The following is a 22,988-nucleotide window of genomic DNA, read 5'->3' on the forward strand; positions in this document are numbered from 1 at the left end:
GCCAAAAGCGCCCTCTGGCGTCTTTATTGCAATACTTTCCATGAGAATAATTTGCCATCTAGGCCTAGGGCATCAAAAAAAGCATCATTGTAAAATTATAGTGCACATGAAGAGGCATAATTTTGACATCATGACATGATATTTTGGGGCATGATTTTCACTATCGGACATCTTGGGACTGAAAACGTGTTGGCTTTTTTAAAAATGGATGTAAGTGGAGAAGCTTTAATTCGATAAGTTGTTTGCTGTTACTGTTTCCCCAAACTTCCCTTCTTTCAGAAAAAAAAAAAACGTTCAGAAGCCTTCTTTCAGAACTTTGAACTCTGAACTCGAGGGTACATGTTCCTTCATCATACTAAGGAATTGCACTTGATTGCAACGTCAATTGCAACTTGGTGCCAAAGTGATTGGCTGTTGTTATAATATCTAGCCACAAAATGGCCCACTCTGGTGCGTCAAAAATTCAGTTTGAACAGTGTCTTTAATGTTTTAACCATGTATTATTGACTTTTTACACCTTCCAGATGCATTGTGCTGAATGCATAGAATCCAAACATTATTCTGAAACGTTAAACGTTCACTCATACATTCATGTATACCCCACTACCTATAGGTAAGATTGTATATATATTGTCAAAAACAGCACTCATTAAGCCTTTACAGATCTTTGAATAGATTGTGTAAATATGCTAAGATGTCCCTTTTGTGTCTGTTCACAAAGCAGTTCCTGTGATCAGGTCATTATGCATGTTTTATGTTGTCCACAAAAAAAACACTCACACTGGTAGCAAGACTTTTCCACGACATTCTGTGAAAAGGTTGCGATGTTCTCTGCTTGCTGCCCACTATAAGATGTTCAATCGTTGCTTGGTCAATCAGGATGGTATCACTGATTCATGTCTCTTTTTTCGGGAATGGGCCATTCTATTAAATGCTCTCAAGAAGAAGGATATTTGTTTGGGGGAAGGAGAGAGGAATGGCAGCATGTTTTTGAGAAATTAAAGGTCTCATTCCACCAGACTTAAGTAAACTCTTGAAAGTTCAAATGGATGCAAGTAAAATCCATTTGTGTTAACACAAATGTCAGACAAACGAGAACACGATTGCTTATGCTCCCCCATTACTTCAAAGAACTGAAACATCATACCCCAAAAAGGAATGTCTTGCTGTAGTTTGGCCAGTAGAGAAGTGACGGCAGTACCTGGATCAGTACCCCAGTCCAACAACCCATCTGATGAGATGGGCTATCCTTCTCTGTGACTCCATAGTAAAGCAAAGGGCAATCCAATGTTGTTCCTCACTCTAATGTAGAATATGTATAGAAGCCCAAGCTCAGAATGCCATATACCAGGCACAAGGTGATAATAGTTCCCATCAGCTGGGAGGAAATCAGAAAGGTAGAAATGCCAAATGCATCCATTAAAAACCTTAAGCTGATGAATGTTGTAGATTGGTCAAAGATACATAATTATGTTTGGAAATACTGTAAGTTGTGCCAAATCTGTCAGAAATACAAGCCATGGATCTCCAATAATATTTACAATCTATGTTGGTGGTGGAGCCTGGCCATATGTTGGGTACTGACCTTATGGACCCGTTCCCAAAAAAAACCAAGGTTGAATCAATACCTTCTTGTCATTGTGAATTATTTCAGCACGTAGGTTGAGCTGTTCCCCATGCGGTCCACCAAAACACAGCTGATTGCCAACAGCCTCAACAAGGAGGTCTTTACTCATCGGAAAACTCTGGCATATCTTGGGTTCAACAGAAGACTCCAGTTTACATCAGACTTTGCCAAGTCTGTGGTTTACCTTATTTTGAAGAACTACTCTATGTACACTATTTAAGTGCCTTAATTTCTGTTTTATTTAATAGTTGTATGCTGGCTTACCTGCTTAGAATTTACCTTGTTTGATAGGATGTCACATTATTTGTTTGTTTACAATCAGTATGTTTAATCATTGATTGGAGATGGATTTACTTTGGAACCCGATTTTTTCTTTGGCTTACCCTTACTGCTGTGATTTTGAATAAGACTAAGGTGTTTAAAACAGGTGGAAGGTCACTATCAAGACCACCCTCATTCAGGTTTTGTATGTGTTGCAGTTGAAACCAGCTCATTCGAGTCCAAGCCCAGGCTGAGACCAGAAGAACTGGCACTGGACTAGAATAACTGGTCAAATTTATAGACTTCAATTTTGGTTTGTTCCTCACACAAAGTTATATGGCTCTAGAAGACTTTTAATACAGCTTGAACTATTAAAAGTAAATCTTTTGTATTTATATATTTAAAAAAGTAATGTAATATTTCACAATGTCAGTCATAAATTTTGAACTGCTAATGAGCCCTAAAAACTTGGGCATGCACTTGATACAATCTTGTGTGGTTTCAAGTCATGTCCAAAAGGAAAAAATCAATCATTGGTAATATTGGATATCAGTCAAATTTGGTGAAATAGATTTTGTGAGGTAATAATAATAACAATGATTATTAAAATTCAATCATTTTTCTACTGGATTCTAATTCACAAGCTTTCAATTACATTACAATCTGATGATGGACTGTCCCATTTGGTCAGAACAAACTATTAGCACGAACATAGCCTGAAAGTTACTGGAAAGGTTTTTGGAAACGGAAATTGAGGTTGACGGCATACTCTACAGTAACCTTGTGTGCTAAATAAGGGAAACATCCAAAATTTGCAGTATTGGGGTCCTCCAGGACCAGGATCAAGAACCATCTCTCTGGCAGCATCAAGCAGACCAACCTATCATCTCAGCATATAAAACTAGGATAGCAGAAAATATTTTAACATTGCCAAAAATGACACTTCATTCATCTCTAATTGAAATGCTCATGAAAAAGTCCTCTGCAGTAGAAAGTCTGCAAACTCTCTGTTGCGTATCACACGCTGCATTTTGAAGTTGTTAGACGAAGCACTAGAGAAGGCCATCATGCGATCTTTCAGTTCTTGGAAAGTTCCCTCACGAACGAGCTGAACTCTCATTGGTCCGATGCTGCCCTTCATCCTGAAGGATCGGTAGATATCAGAGTCCTCCTGTAGGCAGTGGTCTAACTGTTGGATTTAAAAAGCAATCTGGAATATAACGAGCAGTTAAAGAGAAGGGTCTCTTCAAAGTTCTTGAATGAACATTATAGATAATCACCTTGTATCTTTGTTCCTCTGAGAGGTTCCTCACACCCTTTAGCTCAACAAACACAAGATAATGCGGCTGAGCTATTCCAGATGCACTGCCTACAGTAAACACAAACAACAAATTAAATGCAACATTTAATGCATTTCAGTATTACATAAAACATCAACCTTAAGAAAGTTCAATTCACGTTCTAGATTCAATACAACTTACATTATACTGATGTTTACACAGACAGACACAGACATAATTTTATAACACTATTCACACATATAATAACAGCTGAAATATTCACAAACTGCTATATAGAGTTTAAATTGTAATGTTCCTGGAACATTCCTTTAAAATACAAATGAATTCATAAAAGACAAACATTACCTAAAATGCCACTCTCAACGCAGCTGTAGTCTATTAGTCTGGCTCCTGGCCACTGTGTCACTGCCTTCTTAAGAGCCCCCAAAAACAGTGATTCAGACACTTTCTCACCACGCACACTCAACATCTGTCCGCACCTGAACACACACGTTAAACAAACCATTACACAGAAATTATGATTGATTAGATAAGTGCTTCTCAATCTCAGACAAGGTACCATCTTCATCTTTTCCAGAATTAGGCAAAAATAAATCTGCATGTATGAATTTGTTAGAAAGTGTAATGACTGTAGAAGCATACATAATAATATATACTGCTGCAAAGGCAAACAGAATAATACTGCTCCAGTGATTAGTCAGAATATACCACCAGTACTACATGAATATTATTTCAAGTTCATGCATTCCATGGTAATCAAATCCACAATCTTAGCCTTGCTAGTCCCACACTCTACTGTTTGAGCTACAAGAATGAAGCTACTGCAGAAAACTTCACATCCCTATTCACATTTCGCACTGCCAAATATCTTGTAGGCACATAAAAATATTAAAAATGTAACAAGAAATTGTAATTACAACATTTAAAAAATGTAACTTAAAAGTGTTGTGCTGTGTACCACCTGAGGACACTCAGTTGTATTAAACATTTGATTATATAATGTATAATAAAAATGTGTACCTATACTGAAACTCCACTTTTGGACACTGGTTATGAAACCCAACTACTTTCACAACATCTCCAATGCGATACCTGAAAAACACAGATGAGAGACTTTAGAGAATGTCCACTACATTGTTTCACCAATTTCCTAAATAATTACTTCCTCTAATTCATTTTTTTTTTTTTTTTCATTTTTAAAATATCCAATGCACCAATTCATGGCATCATCTGCTCAAAAACAGCATTACAGCACTGCCTGTTCACAGGTAACTTAATGCCTTATTCAATGCATTGTTCATGTTAATAACATTTCATAATTCGGTCAGCCATGCTCAAATGCTTGAAACATTGCATTTAAGCCCAAACAGTAAGTTTAACAGTAAAGCTTAAAGTATACTTTCCTGTTTTATGTGTATGCTAAGGCAGTGATTCCCCACCCTGGTCCTGGAGGCACCCCAACAGTGCATATTTTGCATGTCTCTTATCTCTGACACACCAGTTTCAAGTCTTGGAGCAGGGGTGTCCAAACTTGGTCCTGGAGGGCCACTGTCCTGCAGAGTTTAGCTCCAACTTGCCTCAACACACCTGCCTGCCAGTTTCTAGTATGCCTACTAAGACCTTGATTAGCTAGTGCAGGTGGGTTTAATTGGGGTTGGAGCTAAACTCTGCAGGACAGTGGCCCTCCAGGACCGAGTTTGGACACCCCTGTCTTGGAGTCTCTACTAATGAGCTGATGACCTCAATCAGGTGTGTTTGATTAAGGAGACATGCAAAACGTGCAGTGTTGAGGTGCCTCCAGGACCAGGGTTGGGAACCAATGTGCTAAGGTATGTGTTCAGTGTGCATGGTGTAACTATCATCATCCGCATAGTATGCATGTGTAACATACATGTGCAATCCTATTTTTAAAAACATTTTTCTCTCACATGCGCCTTTAATAGTGTCACATTCGAAAAAGAATGTCCAACCAGATATTTTAACTTCACTTCTGCAAAAATGTTAACATCAAATAAACATACTGTGACATTTACTTTGTTTTTGCCATTAATAGTTAACAGTTTTCTCTATTTAAGACTATTAAGATCTTCACAGACAGATGGTAAAATAGCAGCAAAAGTAGGCAATTTAAAGAAAAACCAGTTCTGTCATGACAACTCTCTGAAAGGTTAGCATGTTAATATACTGTACATGGCAATGTTAATGTATTTGATCTTAGTGGTGAGTGTGTAAGACATGCTGCTGCTGCACATATAACATATGTGAAATTACCCTGTAGCAGATCTACACAGGTGGTGCTGGGGAAGGTGAAGGGTTTCTGAAGCATGCAGCAAACTGCTACAGCAAACACTGGCCAGGTATTTTAATGTTGAGCAGCAAGCTCATTGGCTGCTGATGCAACAAAAACCATTAGCTGCGCCATGTGAATAATGATGTTGTAACAAACGTTCGTAGATCGGGAAGAAGGAGGCGGGAACTGGCGAACATTTAAACATAAAACTTGAATAAATAAATAAACACATAACGAAAGTAAAAGCAGCAGCCCCTCACGGGCAACTGCTGCATAAAACAACAACATAAAATCCAGGCCTGGTCCTCTCTCATCCTTCACTGTCGCTACTCCTCCTTTTATCCTTTTGGAGCTCCTCCGTGGGACTCGAGACCGGTGAGTGGCGCAGGTGTCACTCATCATCATTAACTCCACCGGCTTCGCTCCGTTCCCATGGCTCTCGGCCCCGCCCCACTCGTCACAGATGTGATTAAATCAGGCTGAGTTAGGATGTTTCGGCCTGTGCCATCAAGAGTTTCATGACAGAACTTTTGTTTTAAACGTGTAGAAGCAGGATCATGTACCTGACCTGAATAATCCTGAAGCGTTGGTGACCAGCAACTCATAGTTATGTCCTTCTTGAAGCTGCTCCATCAAGAGAGTTTTGGGCCGTTCTGAATCCAGATCCTCCTCTGGTATAAACTCACAGAACATGGAGCGAGGACACAGGAGATATTGTCTGCTCTCCTGCTGAGGCCACAGGTTCACACCTATCAGGCCTGAAACATGAATTACAGACCATTATATACAGCGAATGCATCCATGTGAACTGTACTCTATGCCGGTATATGGCTCATTTACAACTTTACACATGCATGTTGTCATTTACCGTGCTGGGGTGTGTTTCTCAAAAGCATCGTTAGCTAACTATAGTCAAAAGTTCCAATTAACTCTATCGGTAACAACAAAACTTGCGACCATAGTTGCTTTTGGGAAACACACTCCAGTATTGACTTTCAAAAACATAAAAAAAAATCTTAATTATTTCAAATTTTGACCAGTAGTATACCTTCAGTAATCCTAGGGAATACGCTACAAATAAGCATTCTGTAATCAGAAACGTAACCCTTCCAACCCTGCCCATGGAAAAAACAATAACACAAAGACCTATCATGGCTTATTACTTTAAAATATTGCTATCCACTATCCAGTTCAGAAATGTACACACATGCATCCACATACAACACACCTTCAGTGGCAGTGTAGAAAGGGGAGTAGAATGGGATATCTTTACAGTAGTGCCGCCGTAACATCTCCCCATAAATCTGGTTGGAGCCCGAATCCACTGTCAGAACCAGGTGTAACTGGGGCCATATTCTGAGTGCGATCCCCTCAAAGCCTTCCTCAAACTGGGCTGCGAGCTCAGCGGCTCTCTCCGGATCTGGCTTCATCAGTTTCTCTAGAGCATGGCGTACATCAGCCTTCAGGCTCAGACCGGAGTTGATCATGCCCACTTCCACATCCACCACAAGATCTTTCCAACATTCCTAAATGCAGATACACAGATTGCTACTCGGGATCTTTCTGATCTATTCAGTGTCAGTTATAAAAAAAACTGATTAGACAAATCTGGGAGCGGGACAAGAATCTCAAGTGTAATGCCGCTTCTTTCCAATTCTGTTGCACTTCATTAACCTGTATTCATTCATGGTAAGGCTGTGTTTTTTTGAACATGTACAGAGTGGGGCCCAACAGTCTGAAACTACACTGAAAAACTTCAATTTTCCTCTATTACAACAGCAAAAGTTTTGAAACATTTATGATTTAAAATGAATTTTTCATTATGCCTTGGTCACTAATTGACTAAGCAAATTTAGCATTCCTGTTCACCTGATAGCATTATACAAACATTTAAACCTTAAAATAAACAATGATACAAAATAAATGATGATAATAATAATTGAGATGCACTACTAGGTGATCATTCAAAAATGCAATGATGGTTATTTAATTTGCAATAAATAATGTAATATAGAAGCATTTTCAATAGTGGTCTCAGACTTTTGGACCTCACTGTACCTGCAGGGCTCTGAAGGCATAAAAGACGGTAGAGCAGAAGTTGGATTCCAGCATGCCAAGATTGCGGTCTTTCAGCCCAAACAGCAGATGGAGATACAAGGCGTCTCTCTCATTCAGCACCTAGAGACATAACCAACAGTGTCTTTTAGATTCTATAAATTAGTGTTCTGATCAGATCTATGGTTAAACAATTTTTTATTTTAGTTGGTAGGCTCTTTTATCCAAGCTGACTTCCAGTGCATTCACAGCAGGGTTGTGGACTTGAGTTTCATGACTTGTACTTGACTTGGATTGAAGTAACAGCATAATCAATCAGACATTATCAAGAAGAGGACTTGAGACTCAACCTGGAAAGACTCAAATCTTTTTACATTTCAGTTCGTTCTGAGCAAAAACTGTATTTTTCATTCTGTTTCCAGTGTTCTAAGATCTGCTGTCCAACAGGTTACAGATAAGAAGGAAATAAAAGTTCTGAAAATAACATTATATCAGTCACTACTAAATGTTTTTCAGAGACAGATGCAGTTGTAACTAAAATGTTTTTGTTTTTTTAAATGGTCTACATAGCAATGGAGTGGTTAACACTGGGAGAGGGGGGTGAGTTTTACTGCAGTAAAGTTTAATGTTTGACCCTTCTTTGAATATTTGGTTTCTGACCCATTAAAATCTCTTTTAATTCATAATTATTTAGCCTATAAATCAATTGAACAATTTAATCATATGACATTATGCCGTTTTTGTTTTGGTACTTTGAAACTGTTTGAAACGGCGCAGCAAATCAATGATTCATTGAGAGTAGACAGTGTCTTATTAAAAAGCAAACAGTTCTGTTGGACTGACATTCATTATACTGCATTATGCAGACATTGACTTTATTTTGTCTCAGCATTTGAATAAAAAAAAACTGCAGAAACAAGTGCGTTCATCAGGGTTATTACAGTTATAACATTTCAATAATTCAATTCAGTTTCAGTTCATTTAGTTTTTCTTTTACTTTCTTTTATTTTATGGCTTCTACAATTAACAAACCAACTGGAATTATTGAAAAGCTTTTCATGGTCTTATTGCTGTCTAGTGGCATTTTCATGTTTCTTGCAGTTGGCTTCCAAAATGATTTTGTGGCCATTTATATTTTACTTTACTTAGTTTTTGAATTTCAAGTATGTTAGTTTTTATTTTTATTCCAGCTAACGAAACGTTTTCATTTAAGTTTAGTTACCAATAGCACTTGTTTTATAAAAATACCTTTCAAAAATCTTGCCCATATTGCCCATATAATGAATACAAATGTGCAGCAAATCAATGATTCATTTCCCCACTAAACAATTCATTTAATTGTCTAATTAAAATTAATTTAATTTTGTTTTGAATTCTCATATGAAATTGAACTGAGAAGTGAACATCTTTTAAAAGCCTACCTGATATAAATTAGTATAAATTTACAAAAATAATAAATACTCTTGACAGTGATATTGGCAAAGATAACTAATGACTTGTTTAAGACTTGAAGTCTAAAACAAGTTGAGGACGTCACTTTGATTTGTCTGTCTTGATGAGGGACTTACCTGTGACTTGCAAAACAATGGCTTGATCCCACCTGTGATCAAGGTGTAAGTATGTGTGCTCAATCAATGGGATGAAGACACATTTTTTCTTGATTTTCCTCTAATCTCCAGAGTTTTAGATTTGTAATCAAACAATTCACAAGTGGTTAAAGTGCACATTCTCAGATAATATTAAACAGTATCTTTATATATTTTGGTTTTAACATGTACAAATGACAACACACATTGCATAATTAATTTAATTTTTCAGTCTCGATCAAACCTACTTTTTAAACAATTGAGTACAATTTAAAGCTGTGCTTTTTTTATTGTGCTTTATGTTTTTGCCTGGACATTAAACTGAGTAAAATATTCACTCTGTATCCATATATATATATATATATATATATATATTTTACCCCTCTGGATACAAAACAATCTTGGTGTCATCTGTCCAACATGTATTCAGACCCTATGCTTGCTCTTGTAAGTACTTCTCGACAAACGTATCCTTCTAGAACCCACTGAGTTAAACAGACCCCCTAATGCAGGGATGTCAACTTCGGTCATGGAGGTGCACTGTCATGCAGAGTTTAGCTCCAATTCTAATCAAACATTCCCAAAAAATCTAACCAAAGCCTTGAGGCTTGCTAGAGTGTTACAGGCAGGTGTGTTTGATTAGAGATGGACATTATGGCAGCCTGTAATGGCTGAGGAGGACTGTTTAAAAGGTACTGGCATTTGTACAAGTTGAAAATAAAATGTATGACAATACCCTTTAATAAAAACCTGGGAATGTGCACTTTAATCAGTTGGGAATTGTTTGATTCCAAATCTAAGAGCGTGTGTACACGGCACCGTTTTTGGCACGAATACATTTATTGTAATGTGTTTTGACTCTTGTTAGAGGAGCTCTGTAGTTTTAATGAGTATCAAGGATATTAACAACTTTTACTCTCTACTTCACTTCACTAAACACTACAAGTTTCTTAGCTTAAGCCAGGACTAGGCCTTAGTTAAATTAAGATATTTAAGCAACTTTTACAAACATGCCTTGGAAGAAAACATTACAGGTGTGCATCTTGACAGAACAATGACACTGACATATTTTAAGACATGTCAGAGCAAGATATTTTCAGTTGAGACAGCTCAAACATGCATTTTAGTCTGCAACTAGCCTTAAGCCGTGTCTGTGAAACCGGGGGTAAATGTATCCCATAAATTTATAAAATCATAATAATATTATGATATCAAATTCAGTAATGTATGTATTTTGTCCATTTATTGCTGTTTTATATTTTATTCATAGTATATTGAATTAATATACTAAGTTAAAATGTCAACACTTATAAAAACATTTAAAAAATATTTTGCATTTAAATTTCCATTATATGTAGCAGATTTTCAAATTTTAATATTTTGTGTTTATTTATTTATTTCAGATAGAAAGTTCAAAATAACTTTTGATTAATTAAATGTATCTTATAAATTAATAAAATCATAATATCACATGCATTTTAGTCTGGGACTAGCTTAAGCCTTGTCTCTGAATCGGGGGGTAAGGCTTTTACTCAAGTTGTTTTGGAATTGGTGACTTGTAACTTGTAATGTATCTGTACTTTTACTCATTACACCTCTGGCTATTATTGTCATTAAATATCATGTTAAATTTCTATTCATCTCCCACCAACCTGATAGACGGGTGCTGGCGTGGTGTACAGATGCAGCATGTGTTTAGAGGAGGCAGGAGTTGAGGAGTTGGGGCCAATAGGAATACCTGCCTCACTCTGACGAAAAAATGGGCAAGTAAAAGAGCTTCAGGGTTTTCTGGAGACAGCCAGTGGCTGGAAAGGCTTGCCTCATGGCATATAGCTCTGTAGTTTTAATGAGTATCAAGGATATTAACAACTTTTACTCTCTACTTCACTTCACTAAACACTACAAGTTTCTTAGCTTAAGCCAGGACTAGGCCTTAGTTAAATTAAGATATTTAAGCAACTTTTACAAACATGCCTTGGAAGAAAACATTACAGGTGTGCATCTTGACAGAACAATGACACTGACATATTTTAAGACATGTCAGAGCAAGATATTTTCAGTTGAGACAGCTCAAACATGCATTTTAGTCTGGGACTAGCTTAAGCCTTGTCTCTGAATCGGGGGGTAAGGCTTTTACTCAAGTTGTTTTGGAATTGGTGACTTGTAACTTGTAATGTATCTGTACTTTTACTCATTACACCTCTGGCTATTATTGTCATTAAATATCATGTTAAATTTCTATTCATCTCCCACCAACCTGATAGACGGGTGCTGGCGTGGTGTAAAGATGCAGCATGTGTTTAGAGGAGGCAGGAGTTGAGGAGTTGGGGCCAATAGGAATACCTGCCTCACTCTGACGAAAAATGGGCGAGTAAAAGAGCTTCAGGGTTTTCTGGAGACAGTCAGTGGCTGGAAAGGCTTGCATCATGGCATCTAGACAAATTGTCACCCCCTGCCAGAAAAGTGCACAGAAATAATAGACAGCTTCCTCTCGAGCTCTTTGGAAAACAAACAAAAACTTGACAGGCTGTTGGGAGTACATATTCAGTGCTGTCTGCTAGATTGGAAGTTTGATGATTATATTACTTTCATTGATCACAAAATGTGGTAAATTAGCTTGATATTCAACTCGCTTGTTGCTAGTTGGTTTTTATTGGCCTATTACTTGTAAACATGTATTAAGGAATCTGACATTGTACAGTGGGTATAGAAAAGAACCACCCTCTTTAAAATAATCACATTTTGCTGCTTTGCAGCTTGAAATGAAGACGGACAGTTTTTGTTTTACCCAGCTGTATTTACTCAGTGCAACTTATAACATCGAAGTGAACAATATAACACCAACATGTCAGAATTTTTTTTTTTTTTTTTAACCACATTTTGCTTTAATTACAGCCTTTAGTCTGAAAAGGCCATGCAAGGACATTCACCTTTTTCTCCTTTAATCACTGTGTCCTCAGTTTTTCTGTGTGCTTTGGGTCATTGTCATGTTGGAAGGTAAACCGTCTTCCCATTGACAACTTTCTGGCAGAGGGCAGCAGAATTTGCTCCATCCATTTTTCCTTCTATCCTGACAAGTGCCCAGTCCCTGCTGCTGCAGAGAAACACACCCATGCTTTACTGTAGGAATGGTGTTATTTGGATGGTGAGCTGTATTGGATATATCCTTTGGTGTTGAGGCCAAATAATTCAATTTTATTCTCATCTGCCTCAGAATCTTCAAGGTGCGTTTTGGCAAAGCTCAGTCGTGACTGCATGTGGCCTTTCTTGAGGAGTGGCTTTTTTTTTGCAACCCTCCCATACAAGCCACATTTGTGATATTGTCATCACATGCACACATTGACCACTCTTTGTCATAAATTCCTGCAACTGTTTCATAGTTGCTGTAGGTCTCTTGGGAACCTCTCTGACCAGTTTCCTCCTGGCTCTTTCATCCTGTTTGGAGCAACGTCCTGATCCAGGGAGGGTCTGTGTTGAAAAAATTACCTTCAATTTCTTAATAATAAATATTTTTTTTGTATCCATCTCCTGATTTGCGCCTGTCCACAGCTTTATCCGGGTGATCTTTTGATGGGTGCCCATAGTTGAGTGTTTGCTTCAGTTGCACTACCATGGACTGAAATGATCCAGGAAAGCTCTTTTCATGCTGAGCTAATCAAAACGATCACAGCTGATCAGTTGAAAGTCTGGCTTTGTATGCCATTGAGAAGGTGATTAGCTACACCTGATTGAGTTTACAAGTCATTTTTAGGAGGGGGTGATTCTTTTTCCAACTCAGTGATTCTAGTTTTTTATTTTTTTCTGACATGTTGGTGTTACATCCTTCACTTGGATGTAATAATGCTGCCTTCACGTGCTATCGGAATTATTGTAAATACGAGTTTCCTAATCGGAAATTAGACGTGAATGCCTCTCAAGTCGTATTTACTACTGGGAAATTCAGAAATAATTTTGATACCAGAGTTTCCGAGTTGGGCGGGTCATAATCTTTAAACATGGTGGAGGGGACAACCATTGCTGTGTGTGTGTGTGTGTGTGTATACTGTACATACAACTAAAGCCTTTTAGGAAAAGACTGCAAAAATAACAAAATGTGGATACAGGGTTGTGCAGACACAGAAGCAAAGTGTCACCTTGGACAGATGTCCAGTCCATCGCAGAGCAAATTTTCAGAATTATTTTCAGAAATTAAAGGATGGCATGATTTCCAGGTTTCCAGGTCTGTTGACCACATTACAGTTTTATATATAATTTCAAGTTGCTTTGGAATTGTATTCATTGTGAAAAATGTTTTACAGATAAATCTGAATTTAATGTTTTATTTTATGCAACTGGGTAGAAAAAAATAACTTGATATGAATTCATGAAATAAATATTTCCAGATAATATTTTCTTAAATTTGCTTTGGCTTTAGCACAGTGGAAATTTAAAAGACAATAATTTAATTGACCACATTACAGTTCTATATATAATTTCAAGTTGCTTTGGAATTGTATTCATTGTGAAAAATGTTTTACAGATAAATCTGAATTTAATGTTTTATTTTATGCAACTGGGTAGAAAAAAATAACTTGATATGAATTTATGAAATAAATATTTCCAGATAATATTTTCTTCAATTTGCTTTGGGTTTAGCACAGTGGAAATTTAAAAGACAATAATTTAATTACAAATAATTTATATTTATACTTATAATATGATGCCTAACATTTTTCTCACACAGCATAAGTGGGTCTTTATACATGTAAAACATATAGCTAATGTTATAATTTAGGAAGGGAATCATCTCCTGCAAGAGGATTTTCCAGCCTGTAGCGTGAAAAACAAAAGTTTTATACAAATAGGCCAATATGGATAACATAAATTACATATAGCCTACATAGCGCGGTGAATGTTTATGATAGTCAACCAATGGGATGCTACATTTAATTCTTTCCGACATTAAAGCACTTGAATGCGACGCTCGTAATCACGACTTCATAAGTGGGAAATAGGACATTTCCAATAGCACGTGAATGCAGTGCTTTGTAGCACTCAGTTGCACTGAGTAAATAAAACAAAAACTGTGTCTGTCTTCATTTCAGGCTGCAAAGCAACAAAATGTGATTATTTGAAAGGGGGGTGATTCTTTTCTATACCCACTGTATTTCCTTCAGAAAATGCTAATCAAGTTTTCCATGCTTACAGTCCCTGAAATAATATATTACATTTATTTGTATGTTCGTAAATTTTCAGCTGATTGCGATCTCACAAAGTTCTGTTATAATCAATGAATCTCTCAGTACTGCACAATTAATCTTTTATTTACATCGTCATAATAAGATGGTTCTCGAGCTTGCAGAACTGAGCACTGGACAAAAACACCAGCGTTTTAAGTGTTGAATGGGTTCTAACTTTAATGCCTCTGATTGGTCATTGCATTCAATAAATCAACAGGTATGTATGTGATTGGCTACATTGCTGAACGCTGTAAAAATGTAAATGGAAACCTGTTATGCTCTCCGGAGCGCAAACACAAATGTGCACTAGATAGTTTGCCAAATCTGTTTATTACAGCTTCAGCTGCGGGTGCTCTTGCTTTCTTTAGCTCTTGCTTTCACTATCATCCCCTTGAAACCAGGCCTGAACTAAGAGCAGGGCCGGACTGGGACACAATTTCAGGCTGGGAAATCTCACACTCATCCAGGCCATCCTATACACCCACAACAAATTCTGAAACCACAAACAACCCTATTATTTGTATGGCCATCACAAAGGTCTAAACCCTTAGGCTCTGTGTCTGTCTTCATTTCAGGCTGCAAAGCAACAAAATGTGATTATTTGAAAGGGGGGTGATATACCCATTGTACTTTCTCCATATCTTTACCCAAGTTTGAAAAGTGCCATTACTTTTGCCATTTATTGTTTGGTGCCACTAGTAATGCAGACATAATTTTGTACTTGTAAGAATGTGCATGTGTTGTGACCTGTAGGAAGAATTCTGTGTTGGTGTCTTTGGTGCTCAAAAGCATACGGCTGGATCCAGACGTTCCTGACGTCATAGCCAGAATAAGAGGCTTTTCCGATATTAAAACATTCTGCTCTCCTTTAGCCACACGCTCCACAAACTTTTCATAATGATTGTAATCCGTGACTGGATGGTGCTGTTGAAATGTTTCGGTGTCTGAAATGATACAATAAAAACTACGTCATACATTTTATGACAAGATGGTAGCACATCTCACTGGTTATTTCCATTCCATAGAAGCAAAGAAGTAAAATGTAAATGTACTGCAAACAACACTGAATTTTCTGTATACTACTGTCAAACATATGATTCTATTATATGTTCAATTAAAAAAATAACTATATCCTACATATCAGTGGCTTGCTGTCAGACCCTTCAAACATTTATTAAACGCATAAATTATTAACTTATTTAAATTAATAAATAAGCTGTCAACGTAATATTTTAGTTTTTTCTATTTATATATATCCGGAGCGCAAACACAAATGTGCACTAGATAGTTTGCCAAATCTGTTTATTACAGCTTCAGCTGCGGGTGCTCTTGCTTTCTTTAGCTTTTGCTTTCACTATCATCCCCTTAAAACCAGACCTGAACTAGGGCAGGGCCGGACTGGGACACAATTTCAGGCTGGGAAATCTCATACTCATCCAGGCCATCCTATACACCCACAACAAATTCTGAAACCACAGACAACTCTATTATTTGTATGGCCATCACAAAGGTCTAAACCCTTAGGCTGGAGCCGTGCAAAATAATTTAAGGTTCTTGAACTGCACCTTCACATCCATTTTCCGTTTCTTCATTTTCCCCAATATCTCTGTCCATCCCTTGCGTATATGTGTGTTTTTTTCTTGTACCTGTCACCATATTTCCTTACGGCGTGTATCCACTGTTGCAGCACGAGAACTGCGCTCAGTGCGGCTCAAAACACCAAGCGCGAGCGACAATGAGCGGCGTTGAATGACAGAAGTGATATTGCACCAATTACAAAGAATCACGAATTTCACACAGCAGTATGGGACACCATTAAAGGGGAAGCTACATGACAGTAGATTACGGACTTGCGAAGCAACAAAACAAGTGGGTATACCGAGGGTATACGCAAATATTATATATATATATAAAATCGTTAAAATCAATCACCTTTAATTGATCTGAACTCGTAGTTCTTGCCGTAAACGGTGTCGGGGTGTTTCTGCAGACGCTGGAGCAGAGTTTCCTCCTGAACGCGATGAATGTCCCGTGTGTCTGACTCTAGTCTGTTTCTCTGGCGACTCCCCAGCCAGCCCACTGCTTTCACAGCCACATACTGAGCCAAAAGACTCGATATGGAGCGATTCTTGATCTTTATCTTCCATAGAAGAGCCATACAGCAGAGACACAGGAGCAAAAGCGAGGCCGCAGGAGCTGTTACACAAAACACAACAGCATTGACAGCGGTTGAACGGTAGTGGGCGCCAATAACACATTTAACAACGGATCAAATATTGGGCCTCATCTTCTTCCATTTAAAAATGTAAAAACGTACTCAACTTTAAAAATGTGTAAATATACTCAATGATTTTATAATTAAAATGTAAACAATATATAATCATTTATACAATTTAGATGTAGTCAAAAAAAAAAGCCAGATTTACGCTGGCAGCTCGAATAACTTGATAGCTTGACAGCTCCTCTTTTTTTACAGTCTATGCTCCTCACCAGGAAGTACTGTGCACTTCTGATGGTAATACGTTGACATACTGTGCTATTTGGTTGCCTACTTCAAGGCACTTGAAATGATACCATGATGATACATTTGTTTGTTACGCACAAAGCAACCAATAATAAAATAATATCTGCGTATTTTGGAATCAAAGAACTTGTTCTACACACTCACCACATGTAATGGTCACGGCCAATAATGCAATAAAACATGGTAATATGATCCACAAACGCTGATGTGTCTGCATCATTGTGATGGACTTGTCATGATTGAAAACTGAAAGCAAACACTGAAAACAACTTCTTCTTCTTTGGGGTTTAACAGCAGCTTGCATCCTTAACGTTGCATTACTGCCATCTTCTGGTTCTAGTTATTTCCCATATACTGTACTTTAGTCATCATATTCTTGTCATGAGTCCCGTTTTAGTCAGAAAGCAACTCAAACATTTCATTCCTTGTTCACTCCTACTGCAGTTCATTATATTCCGTCCTGTTAGTCCTATTTTTTACATGTCATTTATCATATCCATCCTCCGTAATTCATATTTTGAACAATTCAGTATTTATTATGTACGAAACCTATGAAAAAAGACACTCTCTTACACGTGAATGAGAACAGTTTGACTTCAAAGTTGCATGACAGGAACTCAGTTCCAAGTCATTTCGACAGTATCACATCCTCCTACACAATCTTCAGTATTTGAACATTTACACAGGTGGCTTTTTTTTTTTGCGTTCAGTGAACATTTATGAAAAGCAGAACACTCCTTTGGAAGTGTGGTCAGATCACAATGAGAGATTTGTATGCACATGATTATGTCACAGTTGACCGTGCTTGTTCCCCCTCCATCATGACCAAGAGATTCTCAGTACCGAAACCACCAAAAAGTGTTTGCTAACTTGTCAGTGGGCCAAGATGTCACTGCATGCATTTGCATGCTTATAATGTTTAATGGCAGGTTTAACATTGTGATAACTTTATATCAGTGGTTCTCAGTTCGAATCCTGGTGCAGTTTGTATGTCTGTCTGAAACACACCAGACCCTACACTGGAGTAAAATGTGTGAAACGTAGCCTGCACTATGCCACAAACACAAGACACAGAGAGAACATATCAAATATCTGTTATATTGTGTAAGTAAGGATAAATATAACTAAAAGTGAATAACAATATCAAGAAAAAAGGTGTGGTGTGTAGTGAATACACATGCATTGGCAGCTGTGACACTGTAAAATGTTTGTAATTTTCTCAGAAAAAAAAAGACTAAAAATGTTACAGTAAAACCCGTTAATTGGTTACCTGTAAGGTACATTGGAAAACTACAAATGGTTTAGTATTATATGTAAATTAACTGACACATCTATGGTGCTTGAACGTAAAAACTATAAATTACCATACAATTTACTGTGAAAAACAGTAAAAGTACTTTCACAGAAGTGGAAATTGTTTATTCTCATTTCTGTTAATCATTAGGGGGTTTGTGTTGCATTTTCTGTTATTTAGTTAATGTTTATTGATATATTTTAGACGTGTTTTACCCTAATGGTGTTTTGTCTTTTGTGTATGACCATGTGCACCATTTATTATTGGTTGAGAATGACTTTTGATAAACTCTGATTCATAATGTGGCATAATGTGTCTTTTTATTTATTTCATGTGAATTTTTATTTCAGAAAACAAAACAGATTTAGTTAGAAGTACCAATGTGCAGTCCTGTAATATTTGAAACATTGTCATTGTCTTTTTTATTTTATTTTTTACCATAAATGTATGAAAATTTTTTTATATATATATATATATATATACACAATATATATATATATATATATAAAATCGTTAAAATCAATCACCTTTAATTGATCTGAACTCGTAGTTCTTGCCGTAAACGGTGTCGGGGTGTTTCTGCAGACGCTGGAGCAGAGTTTCCTCCTGAACGCGATGAATGTCCCGTGTGTCTGACTCTAGTCTGTTTCTCTGGCGACTCCCCAGCCAGCCCACTGCTTTCACAGCCACATACTGAGCCAAAAGACTCGATATGGAGCGATTCTTGATCTTTATCTTCCATAGAAGAGCCATACAGCAGAGACACAGGAGCAAAAGCGAGGCCGCAGGAGCTGTTACACAAAACACAACAGCATTGACAGCGGTTGAACGGTAGTGGGCGCCAATAACACATTTAACAACGGATCAAATATTGGGCCTCATCTTCTTCCATTTAAAAATGTAAAAACGTACTCAACTTTAAAAATGTGTAAATATACTCAATGATTTTATAATTAAAATGTAAACAATATATAATCATTTATACAATTTAGATGTAGTCAAAAAAAAAAGCCAGATTTACGCTGGCAGCTCGAATAACTTGATAGCTCCTCTTTTTTTACAGTCTATGCTCCTCACCAGGAAGTACTGTGCACTTCTGATGGTAATACGTTGACATACTGTGCTATTTGGTTGCCTACTTCAAGGCACTTGAAATGATACCATGATGATACATTTGTTTGTTACGCACAAAGCAACCAATAATAAAATAATATCTGCGTATTTTGGAATCAAAGAACTTGTTCTACACACTCACCACATGTAATGGTCACGGCCAATAATGCAATAAAACATGGTAATATGATCCACAAACGCTGATGTGTCTGCATCATTGTGATGGACTTGTCATGATTGAAAACTGAAAGCAAACACTGAAAACAACTTCTTCTTCTTTGGGGTTTAACAGCAGCTTGCATCCTTAACGTTGCATTACTGCCATCTTCTGGTTCTAGTTATTTCCCATATACTGTACTTTAGTCATCATATTCTTGTCATGAGTCCCGTTTTAGTCAGAAAGCAACTCAAACATTTCATTCCTTGTTCACTCCTACTGCAGTTCATTATATTCCGTCCTGTTAGTCCTATTTTTTACATGTCATTTATCATATCCATCCTCCGTAATTCATATTTTGAACAATTCAGTATTTATTATGTCTATGGTTATATCTACTTGGAGAACAACTTCTTCTTCTTTTGTGCAACGGGTAGGCGCAATCGCGCCATCTAATGTTCGTGTTCTGTTGAAATAATACCGTAGCCCACACTGCAGTGGCAGCTTTTTGATTTACAATCGGTCACATTACCTAATGTTCGTGTTCTGTTGAAATACCGTAGCCCACACTGCAGTGGCAGCTTTTTGATTTACAATCGGTCACATTATTCACAGCTGCCACTCAAACGGGGATATCATATCTGTAGAAGTTCACTTGACATTACTTGTGTGACTATGTATCATGTAGGTTCTTGAGCTGGCACAGAGAATGGTGGAGAAAGTAGTTTGTCTCATCATAAACCAGATTCATGAGATTTATGGCAAGCTTGAAGGAATAGTTCACCCAAAAAATGAAAATTACCCCATGATTTGCTCACCCTCAAGCCATCCTAGATGTATATGACTTTCTTCTTTCAGACAAATACAAACGGAGTTATTTGGTTAGAGAATCGGACTTGTAACCCAAAGGTCATGGGTTCGAGTCTCAGTACCGGCAGGGATTGTAGGTGGGGGGAGTGAATGACCAGCGCAATGACCAGCGCTCTCTTCCGCCTTCAATACCACAACTGAGGTGAGACCCTTGAGAAATCCCCCAACTGCTCCCTAGGCACCGCAGCAAAAATGACTGCCCACTGCTCTGTGTGTTTGTGTGTACTTGAATGGGTTAAATGCAGAGCACAAATTCTGAGTACTTGGCCTCACGTCACGTTCACTTTAAAGGGGTCATATGATGTTGCTAAAAAGAACATTATTTTGTGTATTTGGTGTAATGAATTGTGTTTATGCGGTTTAAGGTTCAAAAAACACATTATTTTCCACATACTGTACATTATTGTTTCTCCTCTATGCCCCGCCTTTCTGAAACGCGTCGATTTTTACAAAGCTCATCGGTCTGAAAAAGCGAGGTGTGCTCTGATTGGCCAGCTATCCAGTGCGTTGTGATTGGCCGAATACCTCAAGCGTGTGATGGAAATGTTATCTCCCTTACCATATTGTGATGCCGTGTCCGGGCCGGAGCGACGAGACAAAAACATTAAAACCCATTATAAACGAGGTTGAAATCGCATCATATGACCCCTTTAAAAAATGTCCTGGATCTTTCCAAGCTTTATAATGGCAGTCAAGCCCGTAATGAGGCCACCGAGATCCGGACCTCCGCAAATTTTTCATGTTCAAAAATACAATTTGTTATTTGAATGACCAACTTGCTGTTAAACTCCTCATATGAATGCCTGCATGACATGTATAATTCAGTTTAGACAGTTTGGAAGAATGTTTAGCGTCCCTGTTATGCAAATGATCGCTGCGAGACGCTGACGGAGTGAACGAGGCTTGAGAGAGCTGTTGTGAGTGAGGGCGCGGGCGCAGCCTCCGTGTTGCCAGATCCAGCTATTATAAAGGTTTTTGGACTTGTCTTTTCCACTTAATTTAACACTTTAGAAAGTTAATAAAGTAGGAAGTTGCAGTTTAGAGTCAGCGATATCTTTATCTTATCTTATTTGCAAAAGATTGGAAATAATTTCGGTTTATTTTTTAAATTTTTTTTGTTTTTGTTTGTTTTAGTATCAATATCTAGCAACACTGCATCGCCGTCACTTAAACTGAAAGCAATCAAAAAAACCCATGGGCAGGTTTTTGCTGACAGGATACGACATTCGGTAAGGGAAACGCAAAAATTATCATGATATTATCATAAACGTTATCAACGCTGTCGAAAACAGTAGCATTTAATACTAGTACACACAGATCTATAGAACAAGTAGGTTACAGAATTAAATGAAATACGCAAAAACTAGCCATGAAGAAGTCTATGCCATGTCATTCAGTATAGTAAAATTTTCACAAATCATGCTATAAACTTTCATAAGAGCACTAGACAAAGTTATTGTAGTTATGTATTGTGCAATAAACAACTGATAAAATTATCCACCCTTAAATATAGTAAAGTATTAACAAATTTTGATGCAATAAATAGGGTATGATTTAAAAATAATCATCCCTCCAAAACAGAAAAAACATCTTTCACAAACATCTACATGTCTGTCTTCTTTAAAGTGTTTATAGTGTATATAATGAGTTGTATTTGTAGGGGTTATTATAACACAATTCTTTAACACCTTTAACCCCCCCCCAGAACAGAACAAAAAGAAAACAAAACAAAGGTGGTGCACTAGTAATTTTGACTATATATTTGCGAGTCAAACAGATGAGGTCCTATGCATTTTATTAAGGAATATGGTTAAACAGGTAGTGCTAGCTCTGTAAATGTATGGGCAAATATACAAGCTGATCTACTGCAACTACGGTTATGTTTTGAAAGGAAGCAAAACACTGAAAAAGCTACTGTAATATGTCCAAAAATACTCAAATATATATCAAATATACATATATGACATATATGTAGTGATCTGTTAAGGGTAACTCTGATTTGACCCCTTACAGCCCTCTCTCTCATCTAACAGATCTAACAGATTCAGGTCCTGTAGAGAGGAGAAGCTTGGTCTGTCCTCGCTGTTGAACTCCCAGCACTGCATCATAATACTGTGCACCTGAAAAAAAAAAACCTTATATCAGTACATTTTTACAATTACCTAATATTTGTGTGGTACTTTAGGTAACATGCTTGGTGCATGAACTTGCTTTCTATGTACAATGGAACTCAATTCAATTGGTTAATGTGATCTATACAAAAGCATTCAAATAGAAATCTGTTTTTATTTTCACCTTTGGTGGACACTGAGATGGAGCCGGTAACCTCCAGTTATCCTTGAGAAGATTAAGAAGATGGATAGCCATGGATTGACTCTGGACATAACTTCCTATCTTCTGGATACACAACTGCATCAAAGATTTACAATAAAGCAGGTTTAACAAATTAAAAAGTTTTGGAACAACATAAATTGAGTCAACGATGACAGAATCTTTATTTTTGGTCGTTTCTCAAGGTGACAGTCATTCATTTACTGCCACTGTACTCGTACAGTAGTAGCACTATTATTATGGAGCTTCATTTACTCACTTTTTTGGGGTTTCGACTGATGTCGCAGTAAGAGAAGAGCTCGTGCAGAACAATGCCGAAACTCCATACGTCTGACTTGTGGGAGAATTTCAATTCTGAAA

At 37.3% G+C, this 22,988-nt stretch overlaps 1 protein-coding gene and 1 long non-coding RNA gene across 2 annotated transcripts; both read right to left on the minus strand.

The window, feature by feature from the left end:
- Positions 1-462: 462 nt before the first annotated feature.
- LOC107674606 (GH3 domain-containing protein) lies at positions 463-17,152 on the minus strand. Its single transcript, XM_016468634.1, has 11 exons — positions 17,008-17,152; positions 16,272-16,535; positions 15,087-15,283; positions 11,378-11,572; positions 7,538-7,657; positions 6,708-7,005; positions 6,048-6,237; positions 4,210-4,281; positions 3,535-3,668; positions 3,169-3,257; positions 463-3,077 (listed from the first exon to the last, which is right to left on the minus strand). The coding sequence occupies exons 1-11, from the start codon at positions 17,081-17,083 to the stop codon at positions 2,856-2,858; spliced, it is 1,857 nt and encodes a 618-aa protein (XP_016324120.1). The 5' UTR covers positions 17,084-17,152; the 3' UTR covers positions 463-2,855.
- A 4,812-nt stretch (positions 17,153-21,964) lies between these two features.
- LOC107674912 (uncharacterized) lies at positions 21,965-22,982 on the minus strand. The gene is made up of 3 exons (XR_001632556.1): positions 22,888-22,982; positions 22,593-22,706; positions 21,965-22,417 (listed from the first exon to the last, which is right to left on the minus strand). It is a non-coding gene; the product is annotated as an uncharacterized LOC107674912 (long non-coding RNA).
- Positions 22,983-22,988: the final 6 nt, after the last annotated feature.

This window comes from Sinocyclocheilus anshuiensis, unplaced genomic scaffold (assembly GCF_001515605.1).
Source record: "Sinocyclocheilus anshuiensis isolate Anshui unplaced genomic scaffold, SAMN03320099.WGS_v1.1 scaffold890, whole genome shotgun sequence".
NCBI classification, from domain to species: Eukaryota; Metazoa; Chordata; class Actinopteri; order Cypriniformes; family Cyprinidae; genus Sinocyclocheilus; species Sinocyclocheilus anshuiensis.